This window comes from Callionymus lyra, chromosome 2 (assembly GCF_982586985.1).
Source record: "Callionymus lyra chromosome 2, fCalLyr1.hap1.1, whole genome shotgun sequence".
Taxonomy (NCBI): domain Eukaryota; kingdom Metazoa; phylum Chordata; class Actinopteri; order Syngnathiformes; family Callionymidae; genus Callionymus; species Callionymus lyra.
This window is the reverse complement of record NC_141819.1, coordinates 18,728,406-18,755,160: the sequence shown is the minus strand read 5'-3', so window position 1 is coordinate 18,755,160 and position 26,755 is coordinate 18,728,406. Positions and strand designations below refer to the sequence as shown.

The 26,755-nt window shown below is 39.0% G+C and overlaps 1 protein-coding gene and 1 long non-coding RNA gene across 2 annotated transcripts in view; both read left to right on the top strand.

Annotated features, from left to right (window-relative positions):
- Positions 1-26,755, top strand: part of LOC148085778 (uncharacterized) — a 257,146-nt gene that overhangs the window by 209,036 nt on the left and 21,355 nt on the right. The window lies entirely within an intron of this gene.
- tbl1xr1a (TBL1X/Y related 1a) lies at positions 5,577-26,721 on the top strand. The gene is made up of 16 exons (XM_087783849.1): positions 5,577-5,908; positions 15,639-15,702; positions 18,347-18,448; positions 19,943-20,088; positions 20,167-20,392; positions 20,755-20,887; positions 21,212-21,353; positions 21,609-21,672; positions 22,463-22,560; positions 22,664-22,724; positions 23,284-23,405; positions 23,477-23,551; positions 23,745-23,872; positions 23,977-24,142; positions 24,891-24,992; positions 25,075-26,721. Exons 3-16 carry the CDS (start codon positions 18,391-18,393, stop codon positions 25,099-25,101), a joined length of 1,548 nt encoding a protein of 515 aa, XP_087639975.1. The 5' UTR covers positions 5,577-5,908; positions 15,639-15,702; positions 18,347-18,390; the 3' UTR covers positions 25,102-26,721.

Sequence of the window (26,755 nt, the reverse complement as noted above, 5' to 3'; positions counted from 1 at the left end):
CATCAGCTGATGACATCAACATAGAAGCTTGTTATTGTTCTACATACATTTGAATTTGTCTGGTTCTATATTAATTTCTTTATTACATTTGTAATTAGTGTTTTTAAATATGTGTATGTACTGCTGAAACAACTAATATTTCCCCAAGGTTGGTAGAATAAAGCAATATGGATCAATCCATTTTATGTGAGCCTCATGTATAGACTAGCTGAAATACATGACCTTATTAGGTATGTGTATATAAATATATCAGCCCATCACTATTACTTGTAAATATAGATATTGATATATAAAGATATGGGTATGGATGCAGATAGAGACATAGAGTTACAGACACAGACACAGACAGACACAGATACAAATAGAGTTACAGACACAGACACAGACAGACACAGATACAAATAGAGTTACAGACACAGACACAGACAGACACAGATACAAATAGAGTTACAGACACAGACACAGACAGACACAGATACAAATAGAGTTACAGACACAGACACAGACAGACACAGATACAAATAGAGTTACAGACACAGACACAGACAGACACAGATACAAATAGAGTTACAGACACAGACACAGACAGACACAGATACAAATAGAGTTACAGACAAAGACACAGACAGACACAGATACAAATAGAGACACAGACACAGATACAGATAGATACAGAAACAGACAGAAAGAGACAGATATAGACAGAGATACAGATACAGATACAGATACAGATACAGACACAGATACAGAAAGAGACAGATATAAACACAGATAGATATACAGACAAAGATACAAATAGAGATACAGATAGAGATACAGATACAGACACAGACACAGATACAGACACAGACACAGACACAGACACAGACACATATACATATGTACATATGTGTGTTTCCCCTCTGGGGATGAATAAAGCTTTTCTATTCTATTCTATTCATATACATATACATATACAGACACAGATACAGATACATTCATACAGATACAAATACAGACACAGACACAGACACAGACACAGATAAAGATACGGATGGTTGTAAAACTGCCTCTATTTATCAAGATACAGCACAGACTGTAAGTGTTAAGGATAGTATCAGACGTACGTAATGTCCTCTAATGTCCTCTAATGGTCAATGGTCACATTTCACTCAACAATTAGGCCTCGCCAGTAGCTACTACACACATAAATGCTTCCAGCTTCCCTAACAGCAGGGAAATAAATCACGGAATCCCAATACACTGTGGCCGCGGCTGTAAAGCTTTTTGCCTATAATGTAATAACTGCCGTTAGTCTTCCCCTAAACCAGGCGCTTTTTTTCTCCTTCTTGAAATCCCATCTCGACCAGATTCAGTGTGAGCCGCCTACTAAGGGAAACCATCTCCGGCTGAAGAATGCGGACTTGGATTACAGGCTGCCTCACCCCCACCCCTCAACCCCCACCTTTCCCTTTTTCCTTGAAAGGCTTTTATGGTGGCATGTTTTCTGCCAAGAATTCCTGCCTGCATGCTTTCCACAAAATGTATTTTCATAGCCACAGCATGTCAAGACGCTGCTGCTTAGACCTATTTAGGGTTTTATCGAAGTCCTTCAATGTGTTCCATATGGTCTCTTCTCCAGCAAATAAGAAGAGTTAAAGCCAAAAGTGAAAATACAGCCACAGTTAATCTTATGACTGCATTAGAATTATACTTTAAAAATGCTTTTTTTTTAGCAATTTGATATGTGGGTTTCCAGTAAATATAAGTGGCTGCAGTGGAGAGGAATGGAAAAACACCAGTGATAATGATACCGTAATGTGGCGCTGTTTGTAATAGCAACCTCATTTCTGCAACTCCGTGGTCAGCAGTAGTTCACAGCGGGGGGGCGGCTTCCACACGGCTCAGTCTGCTCCTGATTTTCTTTTTTCACTGGATTGTCAAGGCTCTGTCATCCAGAGGAGTTTTACTAACACCATCTGCATAGTTTCTCAGTGAACAGTGTGGTTTGAGATCTGGTTGGGAAAATGCTATTAGCTACGAAAACGCAATTACAACGTTAATGCGAAATGCACTGGTGGTCATAATCAAGATGAAATGTTTACAACGAGTGCTAAGATAAGCAGTGATTTACGGTGTATGGTAATGTAGCTGGTTCAGGCATTCGGTCAGAATGTCTTATACAAGGGACACTTGTATCTAGATGCAGCTGTGAGGAGGAACAAGTGACACATATCTCGCTATAAGAACGTCCCACATTGACTGATGGGGACAAGAGTACAGAACCCAGTTGATAAGATAAGTCAACGATATAAGTGACTGAGTCAAAGATTCATTTTAAGCGGTAGGTCAAGGGAAAAAAATGGTTAACTTTCTAATCTTTGGTGGATCTTTAATCCTAGATTAAGGTCTAGTTCAGGGGTCTCAAACTTGCAGACGTCGATACATATTGGCCTGTGACATGATATTCTGTACATTTTTATAAGTACTGGTCATGCAAGGGACTCAATCTTTGTATAATGTCAGATGTTTAAGGGATTTCGATCATGACGTCACATGTTATCATTTATGTTCAGCTCTGATTTTATACTTAAAGAGGAACAGATTTATAGAAAACAAAACCTAGAAATTGAATGGGCCAATTTCACAGTAAAATGTAAAGATCCACAAAACATTAAATGAAATAAATATTAATTCATTGAAAAGACTGGAGGAAAAGATGTGTACTAGAGTAGTGTCCCCTTCACCGATCATTTGGCTGGAGTGGGGTGATGGTCTGGTCAGAGAGTACACAAGTACTTGACCTTTCAACAACATTCAGTCTATTGAATGTTATGGTGTCAGGTTAAGAATCTTGCTGTGAACTTGTAGCAAAGGAGAGTCATCAGATTTGGTTTAAAATCACAAACATTTTTTTTTATCAAAATGAACTGTAGTATCCCAGAATGATTCTCAGCCATATGCATTTTCTATGCATACAAATGACATGATATTCCGCGGTGGGTCTTCATTTTGGTTCAACAAGAGAGGGTTAAGGAATAGGTTCATCATATCAAATGTTCATTTATATAGCTTTGATTATTGAGATGAGATGGAACAAATAGTGACTGCAGACTCCACAAGAATTGACCTCTGGTGGCCCCTCCTGCCAGTTGAGTTTAAGACCCTTGACCTAGACTGCGAAGATCAAGATCTATCAGGAACAAGGGCCGTTATATGAATTTTTGTGACAATTTTATCATTTACACTATTTTCTGTCGGTTTTCCCGGTAGATTATTCTCCAAGTTTATGTTTAACAGTCAAGGATTAAGGGTCAAGGTTAAAGACCTGAAGCCTTTAATCATCCTTAAATTAAGGTTGGATCAGGGGAAGGTTCAGGAATCAATACAAATCAATACAATTTAACTAGAAGTGATGCATGTGTTGGGGGGGCCGAGAGTGTGTGAGATCATGTGCTCGGTTACATAAGAGCTTTATATGTGTGTGTGATTGTGACTTCCTTATCTGCGTGCACCGGGGGTCATCCGAGATTCCACGCCGAGAGCAAGTGTGTGTGTGTACGAGATGGAGATATATGTCCATCATTGGCGGTGTCAGTGATACATTAGATCAGGGCCATCTGTGGTGCTCCTCTTCCCCTCCCTTCGGCAGGTCCCATCCTCTCTTCCCACATTTCTACCTCAGCGACGCACAAGACGCTTCCCTCTCGCTATCTCTCTCTCTCTCTCTCCGATGGCCGCTCGAATAAAGGCAGCTCTGTATTCTACTAAACCAATGATGATGTCAGCTTGTTATTGACTCTCCCAGGTCTGAATGACTGAGCAGGGGATGGGGGTTGGAATGGAATCTATCTATTTTAGCGGGGTGACCAAGCATGCACAAATGAGCTATAGTGTGTGTGTGTTAGTGTGTGTGTGTGTGAGAGTGTGTGTGTTAGTGTGTGTGTGTGAGTGTGGGGGATGGGTGGGATCCTGCAGTCCTAGTTTCCGCAGACATAATCTGGCCCAGTTGCTGCACACCTCTTACAGTTTACAACATTCCCTCCTCTTCCTCCTCCTCCTCCTGCGTTCCTGTGAAATGATGGATGTTTCCATCAGAGAGAAATGGATCCAACACATGCACACGTTTACAATAATGGGCTTGTCTGCTTGTCGCCTCTGTTTACAAGGAACAACAACAACAACAACAACAACAACAACAACAACAATAATAATACATTATTATCAGTATTATTTAGACCTTTGTGTCTAGTGTTCACAACCATGTTGGAGCCTATTTCGTCTCTTTTTCAGCACTAAAATAAACAAACTGTGTTCTCGCATGATCGTACAAATACAGATGAATGTTTATTTTCCAGCTGTGTACATAAGCATAAATGCTCTAATACAAAAAGAATGATTATCTCTGACCTCAAGATACTAAGTATTAAAGTCGTCTGTTAGTATGTCATTAACATTTTTGAAGAAATACAACAATAAATTAAAAAAAGGAACACACACAAAAGCACTCAGATGAGAGTTAGAAACAGCTTAATGCCAGTCAGGTAAGAAACTAAATAGAATAGAATAGAAAAGCTTTATTCATCCCCAGAGGGGAAACACACTTTCACAACAGCGCAGTTGGAAAAAGATAAAGTGCAAGGAAAGAAATAATAAAAGAGATAATACAAAATAAAATAAAAGAGGAGTTTTTTCACAGTGTAGTGGAAAGAAAGGCAACCACAGAGGCCATTCAACATAATATGCGACAATAATGATATTGTCATTATAAGTTACTATTGAATTCATGTCACATTTGTTCAATTGTGGTTAATGTCTGTCTTCAGTGAATGAAACTACAACTGCATTTAAACGGAATGTGGACGCACAATTGATTTGCCTATGTTTATATATGTAAGTGAGTAATTTATCATTGCTTAAACAAACAAAACAATATACAGTTAAAATACATACAAATTAAAAAACTTTATCAAAACAACACAGCGTCAAATTATCGGTTACAATCTAGTTGATTCTTGCTATCCTTCTATTGTTATATTATAGAAGAAAGAGGGAGCAGGAAAGGTTGTGAAGTCATTCAAAAGAGACCGAGTAATAGGAAGAAAAAAAAGGAAAAGGTTATGATTTATTAACACTAGTTACACTAGTAGCATTTCATCTTGGTTATACAATAAACACAGACTGGAATTTCCACATTCTGGAGTCATGTTGAACGTGTGCCAAGAACGTTGGACAAGATTTCTCATTATGCAAGACACACAAAAAAACTAAAAGTGTATGTTTGTATACGTTATGTCACATCTCAATGTTGCGGTGAAACACTTTCATTTTTCCATCATGTCTTTATTGGTACCAACACAATCCAACATTGAGTTACACACAACATTTTTAAAAAATGTAGAATAAATTAATTTAGATGTATATATTTCTTTTTTTTTTCTTCATGTAAATAATGGTAATTCGGTTTATTTATTAGTCTCTCAAGGTGCTCCTCGTCCGTCCTCGTATTTCCCTAATCCCTTTTCCAAACTGCGACACCCATTTTGATGTTGTTACTGAGCGCAGAGATCTTCCTGCAGAGAACAGCAGGCCCCTCATTTTCTCCTGGCGGGTCAGCTCCTCTGTGTGTCTGTAGCTATTGGCTGCTAGTGAACCGTTTGGCTCTTTTTCTCTACTAGCGAACAAATCTGCAACCTACCCAACTACTACTTTTCAAGGTCCATTTTTAAAGGGATTTACCCACGCAAACGCCGCGAACGCACCACGTTTCGATCCATGGGGATTCCGAGCTCGGGTCGGCGGGGTCCGAGGATAGTTATAACGGCGTTTTCCAGGTTTATTCCGGGCTAAAAACAAGGCTGGTTTGGAGGAGATTCCATATCAAGAGCTCGGAGAAGGCTGCCCCCCCTCCCCCTCCTCGAGTGATTCGGTGAGTGTTTTGTGCTGTTTAATGGCGTTATAAACGTTATAAACGCGTCCCGGGTGACGCACGGACCCGTGGGCGTGCGTGTGGTGGGCACCGTGGGGTTTATTTGCTACTTTTTAGCCGTTATTTCCATGTGTTGTGACCGGGGTGGGGGATGGGCAGCAGTTAGCGCGTGAATATGCGCGCGCCCGCCGCATGTGCTGGCAGGACTGTCCTCGGGCGCGCTTCGTCGCGAGCGCGCGCGTTTCCTTCCTGACAGCGGCGAGCGGTTTTCTGCCGCTGTTTTGACCGCGTTTTTAAACTGTATCTTAACGATCAATAATGTTTTTTTTTTTTAAATACAAGCATGTTTACGCATCGGTGAAGAATCTTGTTCGTGTGAGTCGGAAGAATATTTATAATAAGTTTAAATTAGTTTAAAAAGTGTCTCTTTCAAAACCATTTAACCCCAAAAATGGAAAGTTTGTTCCTAGTTGTTTACTTTTATCACTATATCACTTTTATTTATTTTTCTTTTTTACGATACTGTATCAATATTTATCAGCACTGTATCGAATTGTAATATTTTCACTTTCAAATCATATTTTTATTTCACCATAGTTCTGTGTTTTTATATTTCAATAAAGTGTGTTAAATCAAACAATTAGATGTTTAAATTGACAATGAACGACTACATTTTATTTCTCACGTCCTCCGCAGTAAAAGGAACAATGACTGAGGACAAGAGGATACAGTCGGCTCCAGCAGCTTTTTAAAGCTGATCTTTTGGCCAAAAATTTGGATTTAAAACCAAATTTTAAATGGCAACTAATATGCTGTTTTGAATGTCTATTAAATAAATATTGTACTCATCAGTACGTGTCTGTTTGTACAAAACTCTTTGTACAAAACTCTATTTACTTTAGAAAATACCCTTAAGCCCCACCCACTGAAAACAGTGTTTTCTTGGAAATTAACTATTGTTTACCTTAACCAGATCCACTCTGCTGTTATAAGTTAAGCATCAAGGTTCGTCACTGTGCGTCACAAATCCCTGAATTATCCAAGGACTCGTTTTATAAACAAAGCAGTCAGTTTTACAGCTCGAGTGGAGCTCATTTTTTCACCATAAGGACTTAATTCTGGTAACCACTCGTTCAAGTATTTAGACGGGGGAGAACTTTATAAAGTAATACGTTTAAAACATGGTCATGATGAGGGACTTACTGCATCTTGGAGAGGAAGACTTCAATATTTGAAACATGTGAGGTAGTCAGGAATCTTGGGGTTTTCACATCAATTGACCTTTAAAGAATTTAGGACTTTAAGAGTCATGCGGTCTATAAATCCTCCAACGCAGATATCAAGAACTTGGGCAATACTACAAATGTATTGTTATTTTTACTGTATCGCAATATATCGTATCGTTGCCCCAGTATCGAGATTCTTCTCAGTGGTGAATAACAGAGATACTTAATGCAAGGATTAGTATCAATAGTAGTATCACTTATTTTCTTTACGTGATTGATTTCTAAACCATTGTATAAATCATGGACAAGACTTTTGTTGGGTGTTCGTAAATTCGGTACAGTGGACGTATTCATAGTCGGTACCGTGGGCTGTGGTTGTTCTTTGATCAAGTGTCCCTCTGATGGTTTGTTTAATTCTCTTCGGTCACGTCAACGAACTTGACAATGACCTTGTGATACTATGTTGCAAAACCAATTAAAATGAATACTGACACTTTTTCTCCTCATCTTTTTATAGTATTAGGCTTTTTTTGTTTTTCTCAAATCTGTTTTTAAGAAAATTGCACTTATTTTGACAAACTTAATTCTGTTGTAGATGACACTGAATAAATGATGACCATGTCATGTGCTAAAGCAGACAGAAATATTTATCAGCTTAAACTTAACATATAATTTACAGTCATATTTTTTTTATTTGAGGTTTTATATATCCAGAAATTGGTGTTCGTTTCATTTTCCTTCACTCACTTTCTACTCGCCCTCATGTTGACTAAGGGCTGGGATTATTTATAGATGTTCATTCTAAAGTAGCGACTTGAGCTAAGTAGTCATCGTCTTCATCTTCCAAAAAAAACAACTACTTCTAAATGCCTCCATACTGCTCGTCTGTAGAGAGAAAATATGCATTCGTAGAACCACAGTTACAACTGTAACCTGCCTGGGATGTTTCCTGTCCAATAAAAGAAAATATATCAACATAAAACTTTGTTCTCACTTTGTGACAGTGAGATTATTGTTTCTAAAAGATGATGTCCATATGTCACATGTTAAAGCAACTGCATGCTGACTGCATTTTTATTAAAACGTCATGTTTGACACTTTCATCCATCCTGGGAATAACTGTTCCACTCGGATGTTAACTTTGCACCATGACGTAGTGTAGTTTTTTTTCACAGAGTTTGGGCGTCAACTGTGTTTACATCTGCTATGCTGATACCTCACGTAAACTCTGCTGGTAAAGTTGCCGATAAACAGAGACGTCTCACATCCAGTTCTGTTTTCTCTTGCGTAGTGAACTGTCTTGTTATCCTTTCATTTGTTTTGTCCAAGACGGCTAGAAGCTAGGCTTAACACAGTGTGATCCTTGTCAGATGGGCTGGGCGGTATACCGGTTCGTACCAAATACCGGTCTTAATTTTCGCCATGATATTCATTTTTCATAAACCGCTATACCGTTGAATGGCGCAAACACCTTCCGTAACGACTCTCTTGCAAATGCTGTAGCACTACAGTGGTAGCCAGCAGTGGCTACACTAGCCATTAGATTCACCACCTTAGTCGAAAACACGTTTTAGAGTACCCAGAGTTTTAGAGTACCCTCCACATCCCCAGCTCCATCTGCAAGCAGGAGACGTCCATTGAAGACACGTTCACTCTTGCATAAATAAATAAAAATACTGTTAGATACTGTGAAACCGATATTATAAAAAACAAAACAAAAATATATGAAAATATTGTCATATCGCCCAGCCCTACCTTTTCAAGTGATTTCTGAGTTTTAACCATGTTGGACATGTAAGCTTAGACCTGATGTAAACCTGTGGCGCGGCAATGATGTGCAAATAACAAATCCTCCATCCTTTTTTTTTTTCTTTTTTTTTTAATGCAAATTGATAGTAAATAAATTAATAATTCGATTTTTATTGCTTAAATAATAAATATGTTTTACACCTATAAATGCACTCAATTGTTGTCTTCAATAAATTAAATTCTTCCTAACTTCCCCACCACCGTTTTTCCATTATCTCTACTCCTCATGAATAAACGGTGTGTGTTCTTGGCAGCAAAAGCAGGGGTTTGGTGTTTTTAAACTCCGCTAAATAATGTCTTGTCGGAGTCAACGTAAATAAAGGGGCACTTTGGCATACTTTTTATTTTGTAAAGCATCTTTGGTCTCGCATTACAAAGGGCTGTTGGAAGAAAATATTGCCATGGTTTTGTCAAATAAAATGCCATCTTATAAGATATGATGTAATGAAAAATGCAAAACATATTTCATCTGCAACTTTGGAAACTTTATTATTTTATCATTATATAATAATAATAATAATCTCTATTTATATAGCGCCTTTCTAGACCAGGGTCACAAAGGTTACTTTCACTTGAAAATAAATTCTCTCATAGCAACATAATAAAAGTAAATACAGAATACAAATAAGGTGTCACATGTGGTCTATTAGAAACATTTATACCTCCCTTAAACACTATAACATTAAAATAATTTAAAATATAGCTGCCTCTTGTTAGAACAAAAACATCTATAGAGCTCCTCATTGCATCTGCATTCGCGGAGTCACATACCGTCCGTCTCAACGCTGTAGTGATTGTAGGCCGAGAACCACTCAGTGCTTGTAGCAGGGCTGCATTTAGGTGGTGGTTTAACAAAACTTGTGCTGTTGTAGTACCTTAAAATGCTGCCACATATCGTGCATATGGCATCTTTGTCATCATTTATTAACTTAAAGTGAGTCCAAAATGTGCTTCCCCCTTTTCATCCTCTGTCAGTGTTGTTGTGTTAAAGCTCGCTTGTGTTCCAGTGTGTGCGTCAAGTACGTCATGCGGACTTGCCAGGAATTTCAAATTTCAAAACGCAATTAATTGCACTTAATTTATTTGAATTGAGTCATTTCTTCGTAATCAATTTTAGATTGTTTGCATTCCTAATTTCTATCAATATTTATGATTATTTTGATCTAATCTATAGCCGTTAAGTAAATAAAAATGCCTTAGAATAACAGTTTAGAGTATGAATTATATATCATTATAGAAAAAGGCTTAAAAGGATAAACATGTGCTCACAGGCACTCATGACGGTGCCTTTCAAGTTGAAGCTCGGTTTCTATTTTTAATCTTAGGGACGTGAGATGTAAGCGTAAGGCTATTGGCCATATTCCTGATTTCATCTCCTTTCATTTATAGCTATCTAAGATCAGGTGCTTCGCAGCTTTTAATTGGCACAGGTTTGACTTAAGATGCCATCTGTGACATTTTGTCTGTTTGAGTTTGCCTCCACTGAATTTTTATAATGAGCACAGTGATTATTACCTCTTGGAGGGTAAACGCAGTCATACTTTTAAATATAGTATACTGTTAATTTAGATGACACTCTTAAAATGAATGTCTGTTTTATTCCCTTGTGCTGAGGCTTTTGCACATAAAACTTATAGACCCTTAGTTTCTGGCTACTGTCCTCAAATGGCCACGAGGTCCGAGGAAGCCTTGATCTTCCGCTGAACTTATTTTGGTTCTTTATTATTGTACAATTAATGGGTATGAAAATAAAGGTTGAAGCGCCAAGAACTCAGTTGATGATCTTATCGGTGGTGTCAACATTTGACTTCGCCACCCGACATTATTTATTTATCACTTACTGTCTCTATGAATAATTTTTCTCTACTTTCAATGTTTAATTTGTGAAGCACCTCTCTTAACACCTTTACAAAATTATTCCACGATCTACAGATAAAACGGGAATTCTTTGATATGACGATATTATATTTGAACAAGTTGGCGATCTAATGTAGCGAAGAGCTTTGAATATCGGCTTAAGAGCCAGTTCAATATGTGTGAGATAAATTCTGACGCACAGGCATCACCTGTTTAACTCCACCTGCACGACATCCAATATGTTAGCCTTTTTCCTCAAATGATAATTCACAAAAACAGTGATTTACAAAGTGGGATCATAAGAGGTTGTTTCTGGAGCTAAGGCCCAAATGATTTAATAAAAGCTTCACATTGATGTTGATGAATGTATTTCGTTCATGTATTGTTGCACCGACTGTATCTACTGCTGTTTTTCTGCAGTATCAGCATTTCTGTTTTCACCAATTTCAGTATAAATCGGTACCAAATTGCAAACTATTTACATAAATAGTCTAAATGGTCTATTTTATGAAATTTTCTATTGCTTTTGCTTTTGTTGCAATATTTATAAATAATTTGCTCAAGTCTCTAGCTTTACTGCTTTAAATGAGTAAGCCCCATTCAAAGTGATATTTTCCAAACTTCTGTTTTTAAATATTAAATTTGTGTATTGATTTATAACTATATGCTATACAGGTATCAATGCTTCAGGATTTCCTTCATTATGGCCTTGGTAAAAGATGCACTGGAATGGAGTTTCAAGAATTATTTATTTATTTTTTTGGTTCCCAGCTATTGTAGCGTTGCTTTTCCAGCATACTTTACTCTTTTCTGTGTTTTGTTCAACAAGGAGATGAATGGTCTCCCTCCTACATTTGACGTATCTCTGCTGTTAGCGTTAACTTATTACTATCTGCTGCTATGCTCTGGGCCGTTTGACATTGCATGCACGGCAGAATGCGATGCGCACACTGGGTGCATGTGTTTTATATCTTTTTGCAGATAATTCAGTGCTTGTGGAAAACCTGTAGTTCAATGTCAATAGCTCAAAATAATTGAAGCTAATTTAAAGCATTGTGTTTTGCACGAATCTCGCAAGATGATATGTATTACGATAAAAGGGGCAACGATATAGGTTAAAGAAAATATATTTGTAGTGTTGCCCGAGTACTTTCCTCTGTTGTTCCACTTATCACAGACGATCACAGAGCTGTAACGGCTTTCATTCGTTTTGAAACCAGAATATGTCCACAGCTTCAAAAGCTGTGCACGAACTGCATCCTCTCGTACGCAGTCTTGACGGAATTTCAATATTCCAGGCGGAGGACGTAATCACTGCTGCCATCTAACGACTGGAAGTTTAATTGCAATATAAAACTTAACACCGCTTGAATATTATCATGCTAATTGTAAATAAAAAACATTTAATTTTTAAAAACGACTTGAACCATAAAAGAACTATGGTAACGCATATATGATACAAACAAACCTATACAGTGCTGTTGAATATCGATACAATGTTTTCAGTTTTGGGGGTATAAGGTTTTAAATTTGGTTCAATGCTCTCGTTTCAAACTAGCATCGTGTCTCTTGTCAAATTGTATAACGTGTGACTTTGGAGTCTCATGCCCACAGGGGCAGCGAGCTGATCCACACAAATGCTGTTTCCTGTCTATTCTGCCAGCACCGGAGCGTGCCTTTCTTACTGAGAAGGCCTGTGATTTGTTGAAACCATTCGAGCCAGGAAACATATTAAAACACTCTAGCAGTGCAAAGCAGATGTGTGGAGGTTTGTTTTTTCTCTCAGAAACCTTGAAATACTATGCAATACAATTGCATTACTGCTCAGTGTAACAAAAAGCTGTCATTTTGCAGCTATGACCAGCGACCTTTAAATCCTCCAACAAGCAAGTAATTTACAGGAGGTATCGGATATTTAATTAGGAAGTTTTTCTTGCTGTTACTTGCACCACTTTACACACAAAGGAGTTGAATTACATGAGACGTGTAAACACACTCTGACCTCTGCTCTCCTATAAATACACTCGGATTCTATTTTTAATAGATTAGGCAGCTCACGGTCACTTTGAATATAGGAAAAGGCAACATGTGTGTCTTAACACACACACACACACACACCTATATCTATCTTAAATGCGGTGGGTTGATGATGGGAAAGCATAAGTGTTAATCAGTTTAAAACAATGCAGCACTATCCCCTGAACCTTTCCACCTGAACACATTGACTGTGAGGATGTAAACAATGTGCTTTTAGGTACAAAGAGACTTTGTATTTATGCTTTGTACTGTTTGAATCATTTCAATTTTGTCTCTCAGTTGATTTTGATTAAATAATAACCATAAAGGGGTCTTTTGTGTTAACAGAATGAGGAGCTAAGGAGCTCATCAAAATTGACATTTCAAATTCAATTCAAACTTTCAATAACTAAAGTTCATCGTCTGTTGCCGACAGGATTTCGATAGATTGTGTTATGAAGGGTTTTGAAGACACTGTGAATCTTAACAATGGCTCAACATCATTGGACTCTGGTTGCTGTGCTAATGTGTGCAGTGCTCTAGCTTCTTTATTTCATATTCAGGTCTGATGTAAAATAGTTTTAGGAGATCATCAGTCAAATATAAAGCAGAGACATGTAAATAAATGATGTGATGTGTGTTCATCTCAGTCGAAAAGTTCCAAAGCATTTAGTTGTATAAACGACTGCCAGCAAAAATAAAATCTGTACTATTTGCTAGTTTGGTTGATGTGTTTTACACCCTCAGGCTCATTTATTATTTACCTATCAACTATTACCTATCAACGTGGAATATTTATGTATTTTGGAATATCTTGCATGTTAAATTATTTTTTGTCTCACAGTCTAGTTTTAACATTTTACTCATCGTAATATATATATATATATATATATATATATATATATATACACACACTGTAATTTCATGGACTTGTGTCAATGTATATAAATTACGTATATGGGGAATTTTAGAGCATACATTATATTTTAGGGAACATAAAAGTGGGTGGTAGCGTCTTCCATTTGCCAAAAAATCCTTCTAAAAGGTCAAGCAGTTTAAAAGCTTCACTTAGCCATACTTACTGGCACAGCATCTGAAAGTAGGGTCTGCAGCAATTGAGTAGTTTTTTATGGATTTCTCTGTCACTTGGATCATCATGATCTAAGTAATACAAATTGCCAAGGCCATTAGAAGAGAGAGCATGTACTGATAGAACTGGTTCAATTTCAAGTAACTACGAATTAGTAGTAATACAAACATTTGGTAATTTGTGTTTGAAATAAAATAGATTTTCCATGGCGTGATCTAGTCCATCCATACCTTAAAATGACCAGTCTTTTCATTGGAGATTCACAAAGTTACATATAAGTATAAAGAAATGTAATTTTGGAACCACAGATTATTTTGTTTTATGTTAAAAAGGCGCTAAAGGGTTTGTAACTTCTTCAATATGTGGTCAACGTTTGTAAAGGGGTTGTCTCAGCTGCATGCTACATAACTCCATCAAACTCTTCGTGACCTTTCGCAGATTGCTTGTTTCTCTTGATGCTATATTTAGCCATTTAGGAGGACTACCCCAACCGCATTTAAAACCCAAGGCTATTTTAATACCGAGTAAAGGAGAAGGCCATTTAAAGTTTATACATTAACAAACCTTTCATACCATTTCATGTTTCATGTTTTTTGCATACACAAAACAAAAGCCCAACTCAGAAATAATTGTTATAAATAAAACTGTACCTTCACAGTGATTGCTTCCTTACAGTACATGTGTTACCTAAAGGTCGGACCTTTTAATTTGATGTTAATGTTATAATTTCTTCCTCCCCATCCTAGTCTGTGTGAACTGAATTGAATTGAATTTTGCTGCAGGCACATTTAATGCATCTAAATGGGCCAGCTGCTGAAGGGCTCAAACCTTTGGCACTTATCTTACTTTTTCCATTTGCAACATTTATAGCAGTAAACAAGCGCCACTTTTGTTTGACATATGTAAAAGGAAACATAAATATGCAAATGTCTCTTTGCAAATAGCGGTGCATTTGAGGACGTGTTCTATTCCTTGTTTACAAAATGCTTGACACTTGAGAAAATGCCTCTGGACTTCTGCAGAATGCTGTCTACATGTAAAAGAATAGAAACGATCAATATTCGTTTAATACACAAACTCATTGAATCGCTCTTAAGCCATGGGTCATATTTATCCTCACAGCTGGCTATATAAACAGAAACCATAGTTACTTGATGCAAATCCTTTCCTTCCTTTCGTAAGAATATATATTTTCTTCATTAAAACGGACATGGGCGATTTATTGTATGCTATTGGTCGTTTAAAACTTAACGGTTGTCATATTGACAAACCACACACTTAGAGGGTGGCCAGAAAGTAATGGATATACTGGAGCATGGCCAGTCAGGGTGTCCTTGTGTCCCTCGTGTTCAGGGGAATTGCCAGGGAAGAGAAGGTTTCAAACAGACTGCTTAAAATAATGGAATGCTATTTTTACACGACTGTATGTTCCACAGGTGACTAAAAGCTTTAAAGTGGCCCCAAGCCACACTAAAGGTTTCAGTACTTCTTTTGGAAGGATCTAGTTTTCATTTCTAATGCTGAATGAAATGAATCAAAGTCGTGTTATTACATGTCATGCGTTTTACAAGGGTTAATTCGAAACAATGTACTTATAGAACAGGCCTGCAGGCTGCGCTCATGGTCCCTCGGGGCGTTAGTGACCCCTGATCTAATCAATACGCAACAATTAATTTGATTGAATTGATTAAATCTTCTACTCTAACTTGAGGTCTCATTCTTGTCATTGCAGGTGTGTTGCTCATGATTTGAGATCCAGAGTCACCGTTAGGCCTTTGCTAAGTTTTACTGCTGTGGTGAGTATCCAACAATATTATTATTTCAAAGCGTTTTAAATGGTTTATAATTTTATGATTTTAAAAATCATATTTTTGGATAATGACATGATAACTGGATGTGGCATTTACTCTGTATTCATGCCTCAAATTATTGTTTTTTTTTTTGGTTTCTCTGCCCAATTATGTAGTTAAAAAATGAAGTGGAAAGATTAAACATTTCTTCAAAATGCAAATAATGTGTGTGACAATAAGACCCGCTTCTTTTATTTAGCATGTTTACTTTATGCAGAGTTATGTTTAATGTCTCTGTTTAAATGATTGAAGTTGTGATTTCGTCAGTGTGGTGTTTGATTTATGTGCTTCTCAACGAGTGAGTGACAAAGCTTCGGTTTGCTGATCCTGCTCAGGATGACGGGGCTACCAGAGTTGTATAATATTAGTCATACACACTGACACTCACAGGAGCGTTAAACCTTGCAAATCCAAAACCCAAACTGAAATAGATTTGACTATCAGGCCTGCAGAAACATCCCTAACCAAATGTTAGTTGATTTATGTTTTAACAATAATTGCTGTCTTTTTGTCTTACCAAAAGTTAGTTAACAAATAGCAGGAACTTTTATATTTGGTTTGGGACCAGTTTTACCTTTTATTTTTCTTTGTATTCTTCACAAAACCTTTGCCTTTTTATTCTACAAGGCGTCTTTGTATATCTTTTATCGGACCTTTAATTTCAACAAGAAATTAAAAGATAGAAATACAACTGATTTTTTCTTTTGTCAAAACAGTTTAATACAACTTCCAAGTTCGGATATACTACCATAAACGACATCGTGACATAGACTATTGCGAGGCTCAGTTGTTGTAAGTGGGTCAAACGCTGGTGCCATTTTGTGACGTAATGAGCAGAACCACAGATATAAACAAGAGTTCGGTCTATTTGAGGAAGTTGTGATCATTTGTTGATAGTTCTTTGACGACATACAGCTCTCATCGAGCCTCCAAGACCTACTACTTGCAATTTTGTAGGTGCAGGTTAGCAACAGAGCGCTTACATTGACGAGACTCCGTGTGACGGCAGTTGCCCTCATTGATCTGCTTCATGCAGAAAGGCGTATGCAAGTACTGTTTGAACTTTCTGCCAGTGAGGTGAGCCGGTAAAGCTCCTGGCCATCTGCTACCTCTCTTTGTCCGCACAAAGACAGTTAGAAAAGCTTTTGCAACCTGTCTCCGAGTGACCTCTGCTAGGGTGTATGTTTTGCTTAAGTCAGGAACTGTACTGGTCACTGTCGTGGTTCTGAAGCCTTTACTTTTTACAACCACCACTCGATAACTCCTCCACAACTATTAGTTATTAGTATTTCAGCATTATTGTCAAATTGAAATTTATATAGTGATGGATGAGAACAGAGCTTTGCTTATTAGAATTTTGGGAATAAGAATTAATTTTAAAGTGACTTTAAAATGGTTAGGGGTCTAAATGCACAAGCTGAAAATTACATTTTAGACTCGAAATCAAAATAACCTAAAATCATATCATCCTTTTTTTTTGTATTCTTATCAACAAGGACATGTGTAGATTGCTCAAAAGTAGGACTTTAATAAAAGCCGTTACAATATGTAGACACACAACTGCACACAATAATTAAATCTTATGTTATCTATATGTAAAGCTACTCATCTCAATTTTCTCTTCGATCAGCCATGTTTGGCATTCTTAGAAATCATTCCCATGTTTTTTGCGATGGTTTTTCAGCTTTTTTTTTTGATGACTATCATGCGTGACTTCTTTCTAGCAACAATTGATTTGAGTATGGACAAATACAAACGATGACCCTTTTTTAAAATCACAGAACGTCTCTTGTTATCTGGAGATGTGACTTCCAGTCTCTGTAGCCCAGGTGATGCAACTGTTGCTCTGTTTTCAATCGACACAACGGCATAGTTTTTCTCAGAGGAGCAATATAATTTAAAAGATTTCTCCAGAGCAGTTGGTCAGTGCTTTTAGCCCCTCTATGCAAGAGAACAATAAGTGCAGTGTCTCAATGTGAACTTGTTGCCACATGTCAATTCATGTTTGGATTTTTTTTTGTTTTTGAAAAACAAAAAAGGATTTATTGTATTCACTTCTTAAATGAGTATGGAGTAAATGCATTAATATGTTTAATTAAGTGCTTGGTTGCATGCCAATTCATGCTCAGCACATATTTTAAAATTCATGCTAAATACTTATTATATTTATGTTGTCTGTGAGCTTATTTTAAAGAGAAAAGCTATTGGTCATTATGTTGTTAACCTACAATGACATTTAAACTTATCTGTACTAGCTATATCACCCTAAGTGATTAAAAAAAAACCCAGTTTAAGTGTCAAGTATACTTGAATTAATTATTCAAATCTACAGCTACCAGAATGTGCTTTGAGTTCTAACTTGATCCAAGAGATGTATAGTTTTCCAGATAAATGAAAAAAATAATCTTGTAAATGTTTGTTTTTTCCAACTTATTGTTGTCAAATGTACAGTCAATTATTGATCCATAATCAATTCCATCAAATGTTTGCCTTAGTGATTGTAATCAAAACATGAAACTGGGCCGATTAATCCTCTATATTAATATTATCTCATGTGATTCCATTGACTGATAAATCCTTCTATTTTTAGGCTTGGTGTGTACTTGCTGACCTCATGGTGTAACAGGAATAAAGATGAGCATCAGCAGTGATGAAGTCAACTTCCTGGTCTATAGATACTTACAGGAATCAGGTATGTGAATGTTCTACTTTTTAATGTCCTGTTTTACAACCGACAACATTCATTAACGCTTAAATCAATGCATACAATCCTGCTTGAATTCCATTTTAATTATTCTGACCCAGTGTTGGTTTTTATTAGATCAGCTCTTCATGTGTGCAGACAAGTGTTTTCAGGTGTTCATTTCATTTTAACTGAACCTGGGATCTCTATCTTTTGTAGACTCACCCAGGCTTTACACTATCTGGGAAGAGCCACACATTTGAAGAGATTGTGGTCTTGCATTCAGTATACATGCAGTCACATCAGATTATATCAGTAAAGCTTGTCAAATGCTTGTCCAATTAAATGTGCAAAAGTCATGTAAAATGTCCTATGTTGTGATTACAACACTAGCAATACAAGTTTCTGATTCTGAAAACATTTGCTTGATCATGGACCCAGAAACACTAACAAAAATCTTGAATAGCATGGATGTTTTTCAATACGTCCATTGTTTGTTTTAAATGTTTTATTGGACAGTTTAATTGAGTCGCCCATGGAACATCTGTGCTCCGCAGCTTAGCGCATGAATTACGCAGATCTTGTGTTTGAAACCAAGTCTTTCCAACTCAATCTAAATTAGTTTCTGAACGCACTGTGCTAACCTGCAATACAGCGGAGCCTCATCTTGATCGTACAATGACTCAATCTTATTCATTAACTAATTACAATGTCATTTTGTGATCTATTAAAAAAAATATTTAACACCAAAACATTGTTTTCCTCATTTTGGAGAAGAATGTGAGCAACATTGCTGGATTCTAACTTAATGTTGTAGTTTGTTATGGGCCTTAGTTCTTTAATTCACAGTGTAAGCAGCTTGTGAGTTTAAAATGTGTGTCAACATTCTATACAACTCTTCTAACTACATACCAGTTTATTTGCCTGGTAACCTCCCTGTGCTAGAACACGTGTATACTTTTGAAACGGCCCACCCTCTAGCATACACACACACCATCTAGTGGTAGATATGTCGCACTACAAACACAATAAGTGACCTTTCCGAATTGAATTAGTTTGATCATGGGACCAGTCAGGAGTTCTGAATGTGTTTTTTATTCGGTTTGTTTGAAATAAAACGAGGATATTTAATATCTACGTTGACATTTTGTGTGGATATCTGGATTGAAATGTATTTTTAGTTATAGTAGTTCCTCTTGATATGCAATGTGTAGTGTTAATATACTTGGCTCACCACCAACAGACCTCTAATTGTGTAATAAACAAGGTATAAACATTACAACACAGTCAAATTTCAGCCACAGAAGATGTCAACCTTTGCATGCATCTTCTCTCATAGTGTGTTGCGTAACTTGGTAGTGGGTCACACATTTGCCGCTGTCCTATTAGGTTTACGAGTGCCAGTCGAGGGTGATCTTTTACAAGGAAATGCTTCGGAAAATATTTGTGGGAACTTTAATGAAACACGTAGTTGTTGAAAAACACTTTATTTGTACTATTCAGGATTCTCCCACTCGGCATTTACCTTCGGAATAGAGAGTCACATCAGCCAGTCCAACATCAACGGTGCTCTAGTTCCCCCTGCAGCCCTGATCAGCATCATTCAGAAGGGCCTGCAGTACGTCGAGGCTGAAGTCAGCATCAATGAGGTAGTACTCAGTCCATCAATGACGGCTCCTACTATCCCGTTGAGTTTTCTCATTTCCGACTTGCAAAATCTTTTCCAGGACGGTACCTTATTCGACGGACGGCCAATCGAATCGCTATCTTTGATCGACGCCGTCATGCCAGATGTTGTTCAGACGAGGCAGCAGGCGTACCGGGACAAGATGGCCCAGCAGCAGGCAACAGCGTCCGCACCAGCATCGACCACAGGGGGCGGCCTGGCTGGGAACGCCAAGAACGGGGAGAATGCCACCAATGGCGAGGAGAACGGAGCCCATGCCTTAGCTAGTGCGTTAAGAAAATCAAGTACCCTTCCTTGTTTTTTCAGTCCCTCTGAAATTTAGAGCTTTAATTTGAATCAGTTTATTGTGATTCTAGTCTTTGCTATTATGAAAGTGTGTCATAACTTTGGGTTCTTGAATGAAAGAAACACAGTTTCAAAATTAAGAACATGTTGAAAGTGAAACCACACTCCTTCTCAGTATTTAGCCGTTTAATTCCTAGCATCAGTGCGGCTCTACCCAAATTCCAGCTAAAAATACCTCTGCCTGCAACAAGCTTGGAGGGACTGCTGTGTGTTGTGACCTTTTATTTTTTTGGCCTGTATTTGGGGAAAGTGAGACTCATGTTTGTCATTTAAATCCACCCAGACAACCATGCCGACCTGATGGAGGTGGACGGGGATGTGGAGATCCCGCAGAACAAGGCGATGGTGCTCAGGGGTCACGAGTCTGAAGTCTTTATCTGTGCTTGGAACCCAGTCAGTGACCTGTTGGCATCAGGGTGAGTTTCAAGCAAGTCCTTGACATCTAAACGCCAAGTCTCTGAACTCATCACAGCAACTGCTCTCTGTTGAGTTTGACATGTAGAATTAACAAGATGAATGACTAAATGTGATTAAAGGAAACAATGTACAGCCTTGTTTGTGCAAAAGTGAGCGACATCAGGGATGGAACATTTTTAAGTTTCCTTCGAATTTTAGTTGGTAAAGCAATCCACTGGAATTCCCGTGACTGGCATCCATCCACGGCGGTGGTGCACCGCTGGAATAGCTCCTTCCAGACACAGCGAGAAGATAAACTGTGCGGTTTGTTTTCCGTCTCTCAGGTCTGGAGACTCGACCGCTCGTATCTGGAACCTGAGCGAGAACAGCACCAGCAGCTCCACACAGCTGGTCCTCAGACACTGTATACGAGAGGGAGGACAGGACGTCCCCAGTAACAAAGACGTCACCTCACTAGACTGGAATGTGAGCTCACACACATAAGAAGCTGTTTTTTTGAACACTGTTACTTTAGTTACTTTAGTGTTACATCACACGTTTGTTTCCTGGTGTTGCTGATGCATGATATGAAGAGACTGGGAAGTGGTTCTTTAAGTCAACTTTACATTAAAAGTTCTTAATGGTTTAGTTTGGAAATAAAACAATTATTTGAATCCGCTAAATACGTCTTTGGATTCCATGGTAGGAACCAGCACTTACTCAATCTGTCTACTGTTACAGAGTGAAGGGACGCTATTAGCAACAGGCTCCTACGATGGATTCGCTAGAATATGGACGAAAGATGGTAAGTTTGCTGAACAGTTTAGTCCCTCGATTGTTCCTCTTTTTGTTGCACAAGTCACACAAACTGTATAATGAAGAATATTTTCTCATGTTTTATGTTGCGCACTTTAAAATAATCTGTTTGCATCTGAATGTGAAGTGCCTGGGATGAGGATCAGCACCTCTAAATCTGAGGCCATGGTTCTCAGCAGGAGAAAGATGAATTGTTCTCGAGAGAACCTCGAGAGAGGTTCTCCGAGTTGGGATTGAGCCCTTGCCTCAAGTGGAGAAGTTTAAGTATCTTGGGGTCTTGTTCTCGCGTGAGGGTGTTCGGGAATTGGAGATTGGTCGGCGAATTGGTGCAGCAGGGGGCGGTATTGCATTCGCTCTACCGCGCTGTTGTGCGTAAGAGAGAGCTGAGCCAAAAGGCAAAGCTCTCTATTTACCGATCCATCTTTGTTCCCAGCCTCACCTACGGTCATGAACTTTGAGTCATGACGGAGAGAACAAGATCTCGGATACAAGCGGCTGAAATGAGTTTCCTTCGACGGGTGGCAGGCGTCTCCCTTAGAGATGGGGTGAGAAGTTCTGTCACTCGGGAGAGACTCGGAGTAGAGCCGCTGCTTCTCCGTGGGGAAAAGAGTCAAATGAGGTGGTTCGGGCTTCTCTTAAGGCCTCCCTTAGGAGGTGTTTAAAATAATGATGTTTTTACAAAGCAGATTTAATTAATAGCACACACAAATTAAACATGGATCTTTTAAATTCCTTGTTGCTCTCTACGTTCCAGTAATGCTCACTTGTCATTTGTCCAGGTAACCTGGCCAGCACACTCGGTCAGCACAAAGGTCCAATATTTGCTCTCAAGTGGAATAAAAAAGGCAATTTTATCCTCAGTGCAGGCGTGGACAAGGTAAGCTGTCCACTGGATGACTAAGATCACAAAGTCTGACTGTGTAAATTAAGATCTCGGGTGTCATATGGTTAACTGTGCATGTACAAATGTGTCCTGCCAGACAACAATCATATGGGATGCCCACACAGGAGAAGCCAAACAGCAGTTTCCTTTCCACTCAGGTAAATCTTCTTCATCATCCGCTTCAGTCAAACTGCATCTGCACGTTTACACCTTGATATCGGGGAAGTCTAGTAAATCTGTAGCTCACTGGCTGAGGTAGAACAGAGGCTTCTTTTGCATCTTTTACATGACAATATGTTTTTGGCATGATTTCTTTTTCATATTTAAAAAAGAGAATTCAATAATACGTTTTTTTCAAGTGTCTTTTGTATATATTTTTTAATGTTTTTATTAATTTCATTAATAGAAAAGCGCTTTGCAAATATTTCTTACTTACTCATTATTTTAAATGTCTTGCTATAAATGATTGAGTTTGGTATAGACGTATTCTCAATCATATTTGTGCTCTTTACGTTTATCCCTTAAACAGTCGTAGGAAAGATGATGGACCTTCAAATTAGAAAGTGCAGAATCATTGAGCGTGCATCAACACTTTCTGTGTTCAAGCTCTCTTGATTCCAGGTGTGAAGAAACTGTCAGTCTCAGGACACCGTTCACACTCTGTCGTCCCTTATATAACGGACCCGTCCACTCACGAACGCTATTTCTGTCCCGCAGCTCCTGCACTTGACGTGGACTGGCAGAGCAACAACACCTTTGCCTCGTGTAGCACGGACATGTGCATCCATGTGTGTAAGCTCGGACAAGACCGACCCATCAAGACATTCCAGGGCCACACGGTGTGTTTGTGCGTCCCCTGTCCTCGCATCGATGAGTCTCTGGTCTCTAAAGTCTGGTTTCTTCTCCTCAGAATGAAGTCAATGCAATCAAGTGGGATCCCACAGGGAACCTGCTAGCATCCTGCTCAGACGACATGACTCTGAAGGTGAGCTGCAGCTCCACCTCTGAGGGGGATCTTTAACGCTCAAACTATGTTCGCTACACATTAAAGTCCTGCTCGATGAAGTCACTAACCCTTGAGAGTCGTAGCACAGTTTCAACTGATCCATTCATCCTTGAATGAATCACAATGACTATCGTGTCAGCGATGACGATACAGACTTGTGTCGCGTTTGCAGATCTGGAGTATGAAGCAGGATGTGTGCGTCCATGACCTGCAGGCGCACAGTAAAGAAATCTACACCATCAAATGGAGTCCCACAGGTCCAGGAACCAACAATCCCAGCGCCAACCTCATGCTAGCCAGGTGAATACAGTTGATTTGAACGTCTTGGATAACAAGTAGAACCTCTTATAATGTGATCACATCTCATCTTTTCATGTCTAATGTGTGATTGTGTATCGTCTCAGTGCATCTTTTGACTCTACGGTACGTCTGTGGGACGTGGAGCGAGGGATCTGCATTCATACATTGACCAAACACCAGGAACCCGTCTACAGTGTCGCGTTCAGCCCAGACGGCAGACATCTGGCCAGTGGCTCCTTTGACAAATGTGTGCACATCTGGAACACACAAGTAAGTCAAGAACGTCTTTTGATGCCGACAGTTAAAAACTTGTTTATTTTTTTTGTTGAGTCTTGAACTCATTTTAGTCACTGTTGTAGTCAAAGGATTACATGACAGCAAAACTTGTACGGTGCTTGAAAGCATTTTTGGATTAAGGTTGTCAACTTTAATCCAAAATGTCAATCCATGTGTAAACAAACTTCTAACCACTGTGAAAACCATTACACTACACAGATGTATGATCGCTATATAACCACCAGAGGCTTCTGTCTCCATTCTAACACTCCCTAATCCTATTACAGCAAAGCCCTTCTAGTTGTGATCAGACGACAATTCTTAATTCTTGTAAACCCACTTAAAATACATTACATTACATTATAGCCAAAATAATAGATAAATCACAGAACTTTATTTAATGTAATCTTCAGACTAGTTGGTTTAGTACATCGCGAGACACTGCAGTATTACTCGCGAGTCTCCATAGTATTACTACGACTACAATTTGGTTTGTAATTTACGACCATTTTACACCTTGAACAAGTACAACAAACACTAGTGTATGAATAAAATTGTCGTAATTATCTTGCCTTTAACAATCGTTTATAAAAGATTGTGAGTTTTTGCTTCAAAAAAAGACTCAACACTTTATTGACTTGTCTGAAATCACATGACCAAAACACACACCTCATTGGTCAACATCTTCTTGTTTCCTTGCATCAAACCCAGGAAGTGTCCTAAGTGAGTGTTGTTCTTTCAGACCGGCGCTCTGGTCCACAGTTACAGAGGGACGGGGGGCATCTTCGAGGTCTGCTGGAACGCAGTGGGTGACAAAGTGGGAGCGAGCGCGTCAGACGGATCTGTGAGTGAAACGAGACGCCCTGATCCATGATGTTGAGGATCGAAGTTTGTGACCGTCTCTCGTCTTCTCCCCCCCCCCGCAGGTGTGTGTACTCGACCTCCGGAAATAACGCGGCCGCTACTGGAAGCCATGGACCGACCATGAATGTGTACATAGCCAAATGACTGTCCTGCCTGCTGACAGAGACTCTGAGCAGGAACCAGAGACGCTCTCCTCTCTGAGAACACGCAGCCGAGGAACACGAACAATAACGAAAAAGGATCCATATATATGTACCAAAATTTTCAAGCTATTTTGCTCTTTTTTTTTTAAATTTTTCATACATGCTCACCACCATGTCCAAATTAAAGGAGGAGAAGCGATGGTTGTGGTCGGATGTCAACACGCAGACATATCAGACTCTGGCAGGAAACGGGACGGCACTTAGTTTATTTAAATTTCCTTTCTTTTTCTTTTTTTTTTTTTACATTGGATTTCTGGCTGTGGGCGGGAGGACGGGAGAGGGTTACAAAACTGACTGCAGTTGTGATTTTTTTTTTCATCTGCGTGACTTTGCAAATATTCTTGGAAAGATATTCTGGAGCCGTGAAAACTTCATCTAGTTTAAACCAGATGGTTGAAGAAGCAGAATCCTGGTCTTGACGGACGGAAGTGTGGCTGTTGCACTGTACTCTCTCTGTCTCTCACACACACACACACACACACACATCCTGTGGCGCTCACGGAGGTAACCCTCGACGTGGACGTCCACAGGCGGAGACGGTTGTTGGAACCAAGACGGCAGAAATATTTCGTCAGACCAACCCAAGCAGCAAACGATCTCTGCCCCTTGAAAAACACGCTTCACAGCTACAGGAAGTGGCCGACAGCTGCCATTGCCATGACAACGTAACCTGCATTCAGACGGTTTCTCCTCCGACCCGACAGTCGATCTGGTTTAGCTCCCCGACGATGTTACTCTCAACACGGACACTAGATTCGTTCAGCATTCAAGACGCTAAAGCCGCCCCGGCCGTCTTTTAAGGAGGAAAAGGGTTTTAAATTTGGCTAAAAAGACGAGGGTCCATGTGAGCGTGTCGTCTAGAATCGGGCGTTCCCTCTGAACGATGGCGCTCCAGGGTCAGATTCATTTGTGCATACAATGCTTCAGGTGCCAGCGTGTTTCCAGTGTGACCAGGTGGGGGAAAAAAAATGCCACAATGTTGCTCTAAAATGAACCTTTTGTCTCTAAAACGAAGAGGGCTGAGAACCCTCAGGGGGTAGTTGGACGGTTCATGGGAGGTCAGGAGAAAACTGACCCTAAAATCTGCTTTGATCCATCTCAACAGGGCAAAGGTGCATTGATTTACCTTCAAGTAAGTTGTGTTAGTATGAGTTCTGTTAAAGTTGCTCATATGAACTTGAATGTGCCTCAGATTCAAATTAAAAAGTAAAAACACACATTTTGGGTTTAACTTTTTTTTTTTTGTTCCCACCCTATCGACATCCCCCCCCATGGCATCGTGTCAAAAGTTAACCGTGTCACATTTGGAACCTTTTTATTTGAGCAAGAGTCCTCTTGGCAAATTTCCCTTAATGGCATCTTCTTCTCTGCTGGAGAACCCGGGAGCGTGGGCGCGATACGAGGTTCTACCGTCGACACATCTGTTCCCACGGTTGTTTCTTCTCTGTTGTCATTCAGCTCCGAGTAGTCCAACTGAAGTCCAGAATAAAATCTATTTTAATAAGAGTTTCCACCTGTATTTGTGTGTGTGAGACAATCA

What these genes read in the sequence shown, in the direction of transcription:
- tbl1xr1a (XM_087783849.1), top strand. Translation starts at nt 18,391, where the DNA reads ATGAGCATCAGCAGTGATGAAGTCAACTTCCTGGTCTATAGATACTTA. An exon ending in TAGATACTTACAGGAATCAG is followed by an intron (nt 18,449 to 19,942) that starts GTATGTGAATGT and finishes TGTACTATTCAG; the next exon opens with GATTCTCCCACTCGGCATTT. An exon ending in TAGAATATGGACGAAAGATG is followed by an intron (nt 21,673 to 22,462) that starts GTAAGTTTGCTG and finishes TCATTTGTCCAG; the next exon opens with GTAACCTGGCCAGCACACTC.